General features: G+C 60.9%; 5 protein-coding genes across 5 annotated transcripts; 2 read left to right on the top strand and 3 right to left on the bottom strand.

The window, feature by feature from the left end:
- Positions 1 to 331: 331 nt before the first annotated feature.
- On the bottom strand, positions 332 to 1816 carry PLICBS_007399 (uncharacterized protein; the record flags this gene model as incomplete). Its single annotated transcript, XM_018320828.2, has 1 exon — positions 332 to 1816. The coding sequence occupies one exon, from the start codon at positions 1814 to 1816 to the stop codon at positions 332 to 334; it is 1485 nt and encodes a 494-aa protein (XP_018180725.2).
- A 1075-nt stretch (positions 1817 to 2891) lies between these two features.
- Positions 2892 to 3692, top strand: PLICBS_007398 (uncharacterized protein; the record flags this gene model as incomplete). Its single annotated transcript, XM_018320827.2, has 1 exon — positions 2892 to 3692. One exon carries the CDS (start codon positions 2892 to 2894, stop codon positions 3690 to 3692), a length of 801 nt encoding a protein of 266 aa, XP_018180724.2.
- Positions 3693 to 4046: 354 nt separating this feature from the next.
- On the bottom strand, positions 4047 to 6728 carry PLICBS_007397 (uncharacterized protein; the record flags this gene model as incomplete). Its single annotated transcript, XM_065601165.1, has 3 exons — positions 4047 to 5600; positions 5808 to 6170; positions 6255 to 6728. The coding sequence occupies 3 exons, from the start codon at positions 6726 to 6728 to the stop codon at positions 4047 to 4049; spliced, it is 2391 nt and encodes a 796-aa protein (XP_065457237.1).
- Positions 6729 to 8621: 1893 nt separating this feature from the next.
- On the bottom strand, positions 8622 to 11076 carry PLICBS_007396 (uncharacterized protein; the record flags this gene model as incomplete). Its single annotated transcript, XM_018320825.2, has 6 exons — positions 8622 to 9174; positions 9228 to 9393; positions 9455 to 10191; positions 10439 to 10646; positions 10777 to 10857; positions 10917 to 11076. The coding sequence occupies 6 exons, from the start codon at positions 11074 to 11076 to the stop codon at positions 8622 to 8624; spliced, it is 1905 nt and encodes a 634-aa protein (XP_018180722.2).
- Positions 11077 to 11878: 802 nt separating this feature from the next.
- PLICBS_007395 (RNA polymerase II holoenzyme cyclin-like subunit) lies at positions 11879 to 12929 on the top strand (the record flags this gene model as incomplete). Its single annotated transcript, XM_018320824.2, has 2 exons — positions 11879 to 12038; positions 12130 to 12929. 2 exons carry the CDS (start codon positions 11879 to 11881, stop codon positions 12927 to 12929), a joined length of 960 nt encoding a protein of 319 aa, XP_018180721.1.
- Positions 12930 to 13105: the final 176 nt, after the last annotated feature.

The following is a 13105-nucleotide window of genomic DNA, read 5'->3' as shown; positions in this document are numbered from 1 at the left end:
AACAGTTGACAGTGTCGTAGTCATCAATGGTTGATTCTCGTAACGAATTAACCATCACGACGGTAGTTCGGGGACGGAGGGCACAGTGGCTAGACATTTATGTGGATGACGCCAGCATGAAGCCGTGGTTTGCCAGTCAAAGAACTACCTTCACTCATTCGTGTCGACAGAATGTCGATCTCTGAGAACATGAAACCGAGGTAGAAGTGTTCAAATCACAGGCTCATTACGAGCCGTCGCTGTATAATCTCTCACCAGGCCGTACGGAATATCAAGCGCCATTAACATTCGTGCTTGCAACGAAACTAGAGTGAGCACTCTCAAAGGTCCATCAGTACATCTCGTAGCGCCAGTTCAGCTGCACCATCTCATCCGTCACACCTCCCCTAACCACCTTGGCAATCTCCTCCGGGTCACCCGAGTCCAGCCGCCTATTCTCCCGCAAGACAAGCCAGCGGTAAAAGGTTATAGTGGCGGCAAACAGCAGCGCGCAGCCCATGAGCGTGCCAAACGCGGCGTAAAAGTGCGGTGGCGCATAGTACAGGTACGAGGCCCAGATGTTGGACGTGCCGCCGATGGCGTTGACCAGGGCGGACGCGGCGGCGCGCTTGGACACGGGCCGCGCGAGGTGCAGGTTGATGGTCTTATAGAGCAGCAGCTGGGGGCCGACCGATGCAAAGGGCAGCACCATCATGGAGAAGTAGCGCGCGCCGACGCTGAGCGTCGCCATGGGGATCACGTACATGGCGACGGCGACGGCGATGCAGCCCACGATGAGCGGGTACGCCGTGTTGCGCCGGTCCGACCACCACATGAGCGCGTAGTAGACGCCCGCGGCGAGGATGTACGGCGGCGCCGTCAGCAGCAGGCTGATGGTGCTGCCAAAGTTGAGCGACGCGACGAGCGTGGGGAAGTAGTTTGCGATGGAGCCCTGCGCCTGCGACAGCAGGTTGCAGAACATGAGCAGCAGCAGCTTGGGGTCTGTCAGGGCCTTGGCGAAGCCGCGCAGCGCGCCCTCCGTCTCGGTGCCCTCGGCGGCGCCGGCGTCGGCCTCGACGCGCCAGACGGCCAGGTCGCGCTCCAGGGGCGAGAGGATGCGGCTGTTGTAGGGGAACTCGGGCATGAAGAAGGCGCAGACGACGCCGATGCCGACGGTGGCGGACCCCTCGATGATGAAGAGCCACTGCCATCCCGCGATGCCGTGCGTGCCGTCGAGCTGGAAGATGGCGGCGGCGAACAGCCCGCCAAAGGCGTTGCCGACCTGCTGCGCAATGTACAGGCTGGCGATGCGCTTGCCCAGCTCCGTCTTGGTGTACCACGCCGACAGGTAGTAGATGGCGCCGGGGAAGAAGACGGCCTCCGACACGCCGAGGATGGCGCGCACGGCGAGCAGCTGGCCGTAGGTGCGGACGGCCGCCGTGGCCGCCGAGATGCTGCCCCAGATGACGACGGCGACGCAGATGTACAGGCCCGGGCGGGCGATCTTGGTGATGATGAGGTTGCTGGGAATCTGGAAGGGCAGGTAGCCGACGAAGAGGATGGAGATGGACGTGGCGAACTGCTCCGTCGTCATGTGCAGGTCCTCGGTGATGCCGTGCAGCTTCGCCGCCGCCAGGTTCTGCCGGTCGATGTAGTTGAGGATGTAGAGGATGCCGATGATGGGCAGGATGATGCGGTCGATCTTGCGCACGAGCTTATGGTTGGCGGCCTTGAGCTCGTCCGGCGTGAGGCCGGCGAGGGAGTCGGGCATGCGCTGGTACGTGATGCCGCTCTCGCCCTCGACATGCGACGAGTTTCTCTTGGTGAGCTCGTCCATGGTGGGAGAAGTTGACCGCCGGGTGGACGGCGCGAGTATGTGAATGACGGGGTCCGATCAATCTCTTGCCGTTGGCATGTCCTGCCGTTGTTGTTGTTGAGCAATTCCGTTCGGTGAGCCCCAGACGAGGAGAGCCTGCACCGATGCCGACGCAGACAAGGCGGGCAGACGCTTTCCTGTGATGCTTTCACAAGAGGCTATCACCGGCCCTTCAACCGCTTGACCTGGAGATCTCTGACCAGACTGCTCATCCCGAGCGACGTGCGGCCCTGGGAACAGCCGTGATGTTATATCGCCCTCACCTCCTTCTGCGAGGCTGCGAACATCGGCGCGGCGCCTCCATCACGCCCCTCGAGGCCATCAGCAGTGGGGTCCCAAGGCCGTTGCCCGTCTGCAGTGCAGCCACAACCACCACCACCAGCGGATAACGAGTAAGGGGAACCCACACCGGCCGGTGGAACGCCAATCTGGGGTAATATGGAGCTCTATCTCGGTGGGGACGAACGGGGAGGAGGGACGGAGGGAGGGGTGTGTTGGAGGAGGAGGGAGGAGGAGGAGGAGCTCCATTGTCCGCGGCTGGCTGTGGGCTGTGGGGCGACAAGCCAGCAGCAGCCCAGTGCCACGCCCATCGTGTAAGTGAGTGCACTGCCCATTGGGATTGGCATTTGGGAGGAGCTCCTCCCTGTCTGTCCCTGGTCGCGCGACGACATGCAGCCAACCTTGTCGTCGTTGTTCGCGGCAGGACGAGAGAAAAAAAACGTGGCCTCGTCTGGGATGCAGGATCTGGTCAATCATGCATTTGTCAGATGCGGTGTTAGACCGTGGAAGTCTTCCGCGCACGATACAATAATAGATGTCGTCTTGCCGTCTTCTGTTCGCCAACAACACCAACCACCACAATCACCATCGTGACGCCCAACACACACGCCTCGTCGGCCAGCATCACCGTCGGCACCATCCACCAGCAGCACCACCACCACTACCACCACCACCACAGAGCAATATCACAGATCAAGACATCACAGACCAGCATCTTCAGAATCAGCATCATCATCATCCAGCAGCATCAGCAACCATGGCCCAACCCACCGCCCACACAACCACCATCTCCAACCCCCGCCTGCGCCTCCTCAACGCCCTCAAATCCGCCTCCTACCCGCTCATGACCTTCGTCGCCCTCCCCTCCGTGCGACACGCCCAGGTCCTCGCCCTCACGGGCCTCGACGCCCTCATCCTCGACTGCGAGCACGGCCACATCTCCGACGACGCCATGCACAACGCCGTCGCCGCCGTCTCCGCCCTCGGCGTCTCCCCCGTCATCCGCGTCCGCGGCCCCGCCCACGACGTCCTCAAGCGCGCCCTCGACACGGGAGCCCACGCCGTCATGGTGCCCCAGGTCAGCACCGCCGATGAGGCCGCCCAGATCGTCCGCAGCTGCAAGTTTCCGCCGCAGGGGCTCCGCGGGCAGGGCTCCGCCTTTCCCGCCATTGCGCATGCGCTTACTATCCCCGAGTATATGAAGTCGGCCAACGAGACCATCGTGACCATGATACAGATTGAGACGCGCGCGGGCGTCGAAAACGTCGAGGAGATATGTGCCGTTCCCGGCGTGGACCTCGTCTTCATCGGCCCCAACGACCTCGCCCAGGCCCTGCTCGGCTACGTGCCCGCCCGCGGCGACGAGCCCGAGTTCGTCGCCGCCATCGACAAGATTGTCGCCGCCGCCCGCAAGCACGGCAAGTGGGTTGGCCGCCTCGTCAACAACGGCGCCCTCGCCAAGGAGGCCAGGAGTCGTTACGACACAGTCGCCATCACAGGAGACACAAAGGCGATAACGAACTGGTACACGGCCGAGTTGGACGTTGCGAGGTCATAGGCGCGTTGGGGGGCGATGCATGGGTGCCTCAGATAGGAAGAGCATCGTCGCATACGTAAATACGCATACAATATAGACATGCCTTGTTCGAATAAAAGTGTGGCCCGTGTCTAATACTACGTCTGACATCGAATGCATAGGAGAGAGTATGGCATCGACGTGTGATACAATTCAATGCTAGCGACGTCCCAAAACATGACATCGACCCTTACTGTTCGTGTTCCTTGATCCCAGAAATTCCAGCCATATCGCTATTGCTATTCAGACGCCGTAAAACAGTCTGTAGACATAAACTCGTCAAGCCCTACGCCGCCTGCTGTGAGGCGCTTCAGTTTCAGCATCTCCCCAGCACACTCAGTTGCCGTTGCCAACGTGCAGCCCCATGTTGCCCGACATGCTCTCCACCTTGATATCGGACTCGCCGTCGCCCTTGCGGCCCTCAATGACCTTCATGATGCCCCGGCTGCGGCGGATAATCTCAATGCCCTCGCCGTGGACCGCAGTGTTCCCCGAAATGGTCTGGAGGTTAAAGTGTCCAGTCCAGCTCGCCGGGTAGAAGAGCTTGGCGTCGCCGCTGATGGACGAGTGTTTCGCCTCGAGTACGCTCAGGGCCGGGCGTGTCTTGCCATCATCTGCCTTGCGGGCCTTAATCTCGCCTGCGCTGTGCGGGTGGATGATGATGAGGGCATCGTCGGGCCCCTTCTGAGGTTTCTCGGGGTTCTTCGGTGCATCGTTGCCGTCATCGACATACGGCGGCAGCGGGACATCCACCGGAGGCAGGAACACATCGCTGCCCGGCGCAGCACGTCCAGGCGGATACATTCTCGCGCCCGAAGTGCTCGTCCACAGCGGTTCCAGAATCGTCACGCGAGCGTTGCCGCTCTTGGTGTCCGTGGAGAGCTGGGGTTTGCCCTCCGACTTTCGCAGATCCTTCTCCAAGACGGGGAGCAGCTTCAGATCGAAATTGCCAGAAGTCGAAGTAAAGGTACCGGAGCTGCTGGTGGCCGCCTCGACGGAGATGTCTCCGGATGCCGTCTCCACCTTGATCACGTAGTCTCGCGCCGGCAGCTTCTTGCTTGCCTTGCCATCTGCGATGGCCGCAGCGAGGGGTTCCTTGATGCTCACCTCGCCAGAAATGGACCCGATTTGGAGGACTGCGGACTCAGGAGAGTCCTTGTTGGCCGGCTTCGGGCCGACTTGTGTCGTGATATCTCCAGAGGCAGACGATATCTTGAGAAGGTCATAGAGCGGGAACCAGCCCTTGACGTTGCCGCTGACGGTCTCGATGATGGTCTTGCGGGACTCAAGAGTGTAGGGCACCACGTCGTCGTTGACGTCCTTGGGGAGCGAGGTTCGCAAGCCTCCAACAATAGTCTTGATAGTCGTGGTATCGGATACGCCGAGGACCAGTCCGTCGAGGATGCTAACATCGAGATGAACGGTGTCGACAGCAAAGGTCCGAAGGAAGGATTTGCGGGGGATCCAGATGGTCGCACGCATCTGAATGCACGGCCCGTCGCCCGAGTTTGACCACCAATCGAGGGCCCGCGGAGTGATCATGTTGAAAAGCTGGTCATCACCGTCGAGGTCGGCGTGAACCTCTACTCCCAGCTCCGCATCATTAGAAATGACTTCGAGGTCGATGGTACCCTCGGACTTGTCGTCGCCAGCAGGACGCACGATAAGCTGTCCGTAGACCCGGGGCTGTCGGCCGTTGCGGGGACGATCACTCTTGTCGATGGTCTGTTTGACGCTGAGCTTGCGCTCGCCTCCGAAGCTGATTGTGGCGGTGCGCTTGTCAAAGACGTGCGGGGTGTTGCGGCACCCGTAGGCGGGCTTCCACTCCAGGTCGCTGTCGCCTCCCATGTCTGGCTCCCGGACGGGATCCTTGTCGATGAACTTGGGGTTCTATGGGCTCGGGTTAGCAGAGGCTTCTCGTTGTCGCTATGGGAGTGGCAGAGTATCAATGTGTGATGAGACAGGGCATCGGGCATGAGTAAGAGTGATTGATTCATCTCGGAGAGGGGTGCGTCAGGTAGCCAAAGGTGGCGACAAGTCACACAACACAGAAGCATGGATGAGGCGAACAGCGATTGGTGTGGGCATAAGACGTACCTTGTGGCTGGAAGAGGACGAGATGTGGATGCCACCAAAGATGGCAAAGATGATGGAGAAGATGACTAGCACGCCAAGAATGGTCTTGAGCTTGGGCCTGAGGTTGGGCGAGCTCATCGAGTCTTTAAGCCTCTGCCATCTCGGATGCGAAGGGCCGTTAGGCGAGCCGCCCATGGACTCGGGATGGCGCGGCAGCAGGGCCTGATGCTCCTCCGGGACACCCATGTTGCTGTTGTCGTTTCCGGTACGCGCGTTTTCAGAGAGGGATGCGAACGTCTGGTAGCCCTGAGGCTGGCTTGAGGGAGGAGAGGAAGGGGAAGGAGAGTAGGCAGGTGGCGCGTCCAGCTGGCTGTGATGATGCGGCTGTGACGGGGCGGTCGCGTGTGTTGATGTATGAGAGGGAGTGTGTAAGTAGGGGAGGCGGGTACGGTCCCCGGGAAATTGGACGGGTTCGTCTTCCTCGACGCTGCGTCGGTGATGATGCGATGAGACAAAGGAGGGTGAGGGGTTGGCCGCAGGTGAGGTCGGTCCCTGGTGAGGCGACGCAGCCGACGCGGAAGGGGTAGGATGGTGAGATGTGTGTGGTGACGACGTCGACGACAGCTGCGGTGGATATGGTGACGACGACGTGGTTTGCTGGCCGGCGGCGTTATTTATCTGGCGCTCCTGCTCGGCCTCCCTCGCCTTTGCGCCTTGGTCGCGCAGGGTGGGATCCTCGACGAGGACGTTTGGCACCGAGGGCACGTTGGACGAGGTGCGCCGGTGCTGGTCGGGCTGCTGGCCAAAGGCAGACGATGACGCCGCGTCAGACGACGCAGACGCGTGGAAGTAGCCGTCGGTGGGCGACAGGGCATCGCGCTCGTCGTCGGAGGCGTCCTGGCCCATGTCCGAGTACATGTTGTCCGAGTAGGGGGCCGGCATGATGGCGGCGGCTCACGGACGAGGGGGCGTCCGGCTCTCGGGCACTGGTGAGTCGCACGTACCGCCTCGCGTAGCACCGGTAATAAAAAGGGGGAAGAAGGGGCCAGAAAACCCCAGACGGCGACGGCGTGCGTGAGTGTGCAGTTGGGAGAGGGAACGAGAGGGTGGTGGTGGGCTGGGGTGGAATGAAGCTGACGACGATGGCTGCGAGGATGCGTGGGCGTTGCAGCAACAGACGCGAACCAAGTGGGCTCAGGGGGGTCTTGACCTGAGCTCGTAGCCAAAGAGACGACGAGGGACGGCAGAGATATGTATGAGCAATTGCGCGTCTGTTTTGTCGTCCTGCATTCACCTGCTCGGTTGAGCAGCCGTGCCGAAGAGGTGCGTGATAGACACCCTCGAGGAGAGCGCAAGACGGGTGATGGCCTGCACGGACACGACTCGCTTCACACTCTCCTTGCCGCTCAATTGCTTTCAAGCGCGAGACGAAATCCTTCAATTCAGGTCAGAGGAACCGCGAGAGCAAGAAAGGATGAAAAACGCAGAGTTCTTCTCCAACTGCAGAATTCGCCGAAGGAAGGAGGGCGAGAGACCTGGATCGTTCCTGCCGGACCTGCCCCATCTCACAGCAACACTTCCCAGCACCTCATCGTCGGCGCGGTGCGCTAAACTGTCTTGCATACAGTGGAGTGGAGGCTCCCGCTAACCGTGGACGGTGCTGCCCGCCCGATATCTTCATCCCCAGGCCGGCGTCTCCACCCCTCCGGCCTGGACCCCGGACTCTCTGTCGACTCTTCTGCCCACTTTGATGGATGTTATCAGTACGCTGCCAGTCTTCTGCGGGCTGCGATGGTTGGAGAAAATCGTCTTTCCATTGCTCATCGTACTGTTCATCCGCACCCCTCTGCAGTCTTCCATCGCCGAAGCATCGAGCTCTTCCATCTTCTGTGTTGGCACGCATCGCACGGTCCGCCCCGCACAACGAACGACATGCACACACTGCACCTCCCAGTACCCTCAATCAGTGGCTTGCCATAGGCAGCCCAAAAGTCCCCCTAACCGCCCATCCATCCCGCCCCGCGCCCTCTCCGTCCCCTTCTCCCCCCCCCCCCCCCCCCCCGCTTCGCCGGCGCTGCAATCCTCCCCCAGCTTCCCATTCCAGCGCCCCCGTCCCCCCATCGGTCCTGGTACCCGGACCGCACCAAGCCTCGTAAGCAGCGCACGCAACCCCCGACGCTAGTGACGTGCGGTGTGACTCGAACCGCGGCCGCTCCCAGGGCTGACGGATGGGCCGCCAACCTCCTTGCAGGGCCTGATCGCCGTGTCAGTCGTAATGCGGCGACCACGCCGCCAGGGTTTTTTTTCCCTCGAGACGCGCCAGCTTAATCTGATGTGGCTGCTTGGACGGGGGATCCTCGTCGTGTCAGATCGAAAGCTCTTGGCATCGATCGTCGGATACCGCAACCGGCTTCGACACAGTCTTGACAGACACGAGAGACAACGACGAGTCAACTTCGAGCTTGCTTCTCTTGATCTGCTCGACGTTTGCTTGGGCCGCTCGGGGCTCCTGATATGGCTCTATACATTGAGGGATATCACATTGACAGATCTTGCCGACCCGTCGTCCGCACATCTATCCGTCCACCGCAAACATCTGCCCCCTCCACCATGTCGTTGACGGGTCTTGGTCGACCCTTGAAATGCTTTCGTCATAAGCCAAAGCCATGGCCATCCAAACAAAGGAACCAGATATTCAGCACGTAGCTGACGTCGCCCCGTAGGGCTGTGGCGCTTCCGGGCAGCCGCCCAGTTCCCCACTGCTCCGGGCGGGTTTTCATGTATATACTCCTCCCCGGTCCTCTCGTCGCTTATATGCACGCTCAAACGGGCCCATCAGTGCAGCCCCAGAATCCGCTTCGAGTTCTCGTACACCACCCACGTTATGCTCAGTGCCGGAGCTACCTTGAGCAGATTCGGCGTCAGGCCCTTGTAGAGGCCGCGCCAGCCCTCTCGTTGGATGGTTTTCGTCGTCACGTCCCAGATGCCCGTGTACGTCGCCCGGTGCATCACCGTCCCCTGTGTCTGCAGTCGAGTCCGGACCACGTTGAGCGGGTACACCACGGTAGCGCCAATGGCGCCCGATGTCGCGCCAATCATTCCCGTCGCAATGTTGCCGGGGTTCGCGTCGTCTTCATGACAGCCGGTTTTCTTGGCGTAGTAGGTTCGATACGACTTCTTGAGCAGCTCAAACATGCCCATGTCGATGGCGCTGTACGGGAACATGCCCACCAAGCCCATGGTGACACCTCGATAGCAAGCTCGGACTCCGCCGTCGGCGTACATTTTGATGGCCGTCTGGCGGACGAGGGCGCTTCCCGTCAGGCCGCCCTTGACCGTCTCGCACTGAAGGCGAAACTTGAGTGTGTCCAGTGGGTAGACACAGAATCTGCCACTGTCAGCACACACTCTTTTCTCGCGGGGATGCCAGGAGCTACTCACTGTGCGATCATGCCGGCGACACCGCCTGCGGTGAACTTCGAGTACGAGTTGATCCGCCTGGGGTCGCCGTGGCCCTCAAGGTTTGCCAAAGCACGCTTAGCTGCCTCGTAGGACCCAAACTTGATAGCCGTCTCGGGCATGATCTTGACAACATTCAGGCCGTTGCCTAGTACGCAGTCAGTACTGAGGACGCCTTGGCAACGGACAGGGAGAAAGAGGTGGCTCACCCGCAAAGAAGCTGCGGAGTCCGCCGGACTGAAACAAGTCTCGCACGGCATCCTTGATGGGTCGCAGCGAATTCTGCAACGCCGCTATCGGGCGGCCCTGCCTAAGCGCCGCGGCAGCCGTCTCCGAGCTGCTCTTGGTGTTGACGAGCAGGTATACCTTCAGACGATCTAGCGGCGCGGTGGCTGTCCGCGAGACTCCCCCGGCGATGGCACCCGCAAGGAAGTAACCTGGATCAGGCGCATAGTCTGTCAGCACGAACTTCTTTTTTCGCGCGGCTTTTGTGCCGGTCTGTGACTCTCCCAGGCTATCCTGCGGGGTGCCATCGCCATCGCCGCGTTGCCTTGCGCTGTCGTCTGCGATCGACTGTTGGCGCCGCGGCGCCGCTGCGTCGACAACGGTCTCCACAGTCGCCTCCGCAGCGTCCATTCCCTGTGATTGCTTCGACAGCACGTCTACCGCCTCATCCGCTTCTTCACGTTTTGTGGGTGGTAATGAAGGTGGTGATATCGGCGGACTTGTCGGTTGAGGTGGAGGAAAGCCGGCTCTCAGGAGGGAGCCGAAGAGGGAGTAGACAAGAGAGTAATATGAGGAACTGCCCGTACCTAGGCCTTCCAACGTTTCCTCGCTCACAGTGGAATCGCCCTCTGGCGTGACGTTGACGACGGACTCGTAGTACGAGAGCACGGCACGTAATTGGGAGTCATATTCGCGCGCCGGCATGAAGAGGAGGAAGTTTCTGAAGAATCGTCAGCCTTTGATCTCGATAATATGGACGATGTCATAAATGGCGGCATGTGGTGCAACTGCCAGAGGCCGATGACTTGTTGGGGTGCATGGTGATGTAGTGTCTCGCGACACTCGGTGGCACATGACCATGCGCACGCGAGACGTCTAGCGACCAGAACCTGGCCGAGCGTCGTGCAAAGACAATGAAAGCAGCGCCTCCGCTAAGAAAAGACCGCAGGGTCGATGGCTGCACGTACCGCCACTCGTCAAAGGTGACGTATCCATCGTTGTTCTTGTCCATGTCGGCAAAGAACTCGCCCATCCTCCGGTTCGACACGGTCAGGCCGGCGGCTCGGAATGCGGTTTGCAGCTCGGCCTGGTCGAGCTTTCCGTTGCCATCCTTGTCGATGGCTCGGAACAGCAAAAACAGTTGCTTCTCCGCCTTTTCGACAAAAGTGCGAAACTCTGCAACAAATCGAAGCGCGCGTCAGTGATGGTTGCGCGGCTATGCGAGCATATGAAGGGGATCAGATGGAAGGGAGCGATAAGCTTCGCCCGCCAGCTCGGCTAGATATTAAGCATAAGGCAGCAGTACCTTCATATTGTATTCTTCCGTCGTGATTTGTGTCCACTTCGTTCATCACCTTGGCCAGCAGCTCGTCGGCATTCTTGAGCGCTGCGTCGGCAGCATCAGCAAACGGCGTCGGCCGCCCTGGTGGGGAAGTGGCAGCTCACGATGATCCATGCTGCGAAAACCCTTCTTCAGGCCTTTCAGGTCCAGCTCGCCCGACTGGCCGGGGTCGAGCTTGGCCCAGAGGGCCTCGACGCGGGCATCGCGCTGGTTCTGGGACTCCTCGAACCCGCGCACCACGCCGGTGACGACCTTGGGGGCCATGGCTCACGGCGACTTCATATCTCGCGCGCGAGGTGCGGCCGGGTCTCTGTCTTCTCTGCCGGTTTCGATGGACCTCAGAAAAACTGTGTCGGCTCGCGCGTCGGGGGGAGGGAGGCTCGGCTCGCTATGTCAAACGCATGTTACGGCGTCGGTGCAGGTGGTCAATTGCGCGCAAGGCGGCCGGGGCAGCCGCGGTGACGTTGTGCTGCAGGGTGCGGGAGGAGGTGAGGGATTGAAGGTTGGGATCTGGGAGGGAGGGCTGGGCTGGCCAAGCCAATGATGCAAAGCTGCGGCAGCTCTGGTTTGGAGGTGCCGCTCTCCGCGCGTTGCCGAGCCGGGCGGCCTGGCAGTGGGATGGAAGCCTGGCAAGCCCCGAGCTGGGGAAAATTGGGGGGTGCCTTCGGGTGTTTGCTGCCCGCCACGATCAATCAGAGATGCCCCATTAGCAGCCTGTTTAGTGGGCAAGGGGGCCCGCGGGCACGTTCCCAAGCTGCATCCAAGCGGCCCAAAACCACGGGGCAGCCATTGCCTCTCGGCTCGCTGCGGCGCGGCAGCTTATCTTATCGCCCCGCAGCTGAACGGTAACTTTCAGGGCTGTACGAAGTAAACTCCGCTGCAGCCCCCCCCGTATCGGTCCCGCCCACGGTCCAACCACACGACCGACGCCGCCGGACTCGGCGCGTGCGGTCACGTCTCCAACGTACATCGACACTTCACGCCTCGATCGCAGCTCTCGCCCGACTGGCCCCGCGCAGACAGCGTCGCCGCGCGTGTTCCAGCGGCGCTCCCAGGGGGCAATGCAATGTCCGCCAACTACTGGGAGTCGACGCAGCGGCGCCACTGGCTCTTCACCAAGGACCAGCTGGCGTCGATGCGCCAGAAGCTCGAGGACGACAATGCCGATCTCGTTCGCATGTTTCCCTTGCCCCAACCCAGGCACCTGTCTATATACTTCAACCAACGTGAGCCGAGCAATGCACTCCTCCCTTCTCCTCGTCATGCCCCTTTTCTGCCTCGCGCAGGGCGTGTCGCGCCGCTGACCAAGAGTTCCAGAGTTGTTGCGCCTGGGCAAGCGCCTGAGCATCCGGCAGCAGGCAATGGCCACGGCCCAGGTCTACCTGAAGCGCTTCTACTCCCGCGTCGAGATCCGCCGGACGAACCCCTACCTCGTCATCACGACGTCTATATACCTAGCGTGCAAGATGGAGGAGGCCCCTCAGCACATCCGGCTCATCGTCACGGAAGCCAGGCAGCTGTGGCAAGAGTTCATCGGGCTGGACACCTCCAAGCTCGGCGAGTGCGAGTTCTATCTCATCAGCGAGATGAGCTCCCAGCTCATCGTCCATCAGCCCTACAGGACGCTGAGCTCGCTGCGCGGCGAGCTCTCGCTGGTCGAGGAGGACGTCCAGCTGGCCCGGTCCGTCATCAACGACCATTACATGACAGACTTGCCACTGCTCTGTGCCCCTCACATTATTGCCCTGGTGGCTATCTTGCTCGCTCTGGTCTTACGCCCAAACACGTCAACACCCGGAGGCAGTCTGTCTGGCTCCTCTGCCGCCGCTGGCCTCGCAGCAGCTCATGCCGCCCTGAGCCAAGCACAAGCCCGCGCGAACGGCCTCCCGGAGCCCCCGCCTCAGGCAGCTGACTCTAAGGAGAGGCAGCAAGAGGCGAGGATGCTGCGCGTGCAGCAGTTCGCCGCGTGGCTGGCCGAGAGCGGCGTCGACATAGCCGCCATGGTCGACGCCACGCAGGAGATCATTTCGTTTTACGAATGCCACGAACAATACAACGACAAGCTCACGCGAGAGCAGATCAACCGTTTTGTCAAGGCGCGCGGGTTGGACAAGTAAGGCGTTGCGCTGACGGCATGGAGACGCCAGTTAGAGTCTTATCAAGCATCGCACGGAGTAGGCGGCCCATGAAAAGCATGAGGTAGTGGACGGCAAGTGTTTTGGATTCTGCACGCTACGGACCGGCAATGATACGAATGACGCATGGTTGGAGTCGGCGCTGGTTTGGATTTATG

Source organism: Purpureocillium lilacinum (genome assembly GCF_023168085.1).
Source record: "Purpureocillium lilacinum CBS 284.36 DNA, scaffold_5, whole genome shotgun sequence".
NCBI classification, from domain to species: domain Eukaryota; kingdom Fungi; phylum Ascomycota; class Sordariomycetes; order Hypocreales; family Ophiocordycipitaceae; genus Purpureocillium; species Purpureocillium lilacinum.
Note: the sequence above shows the minus strand (reverse complement) of the source record. Positions and strands in the feature narration are given on the sequence as shown.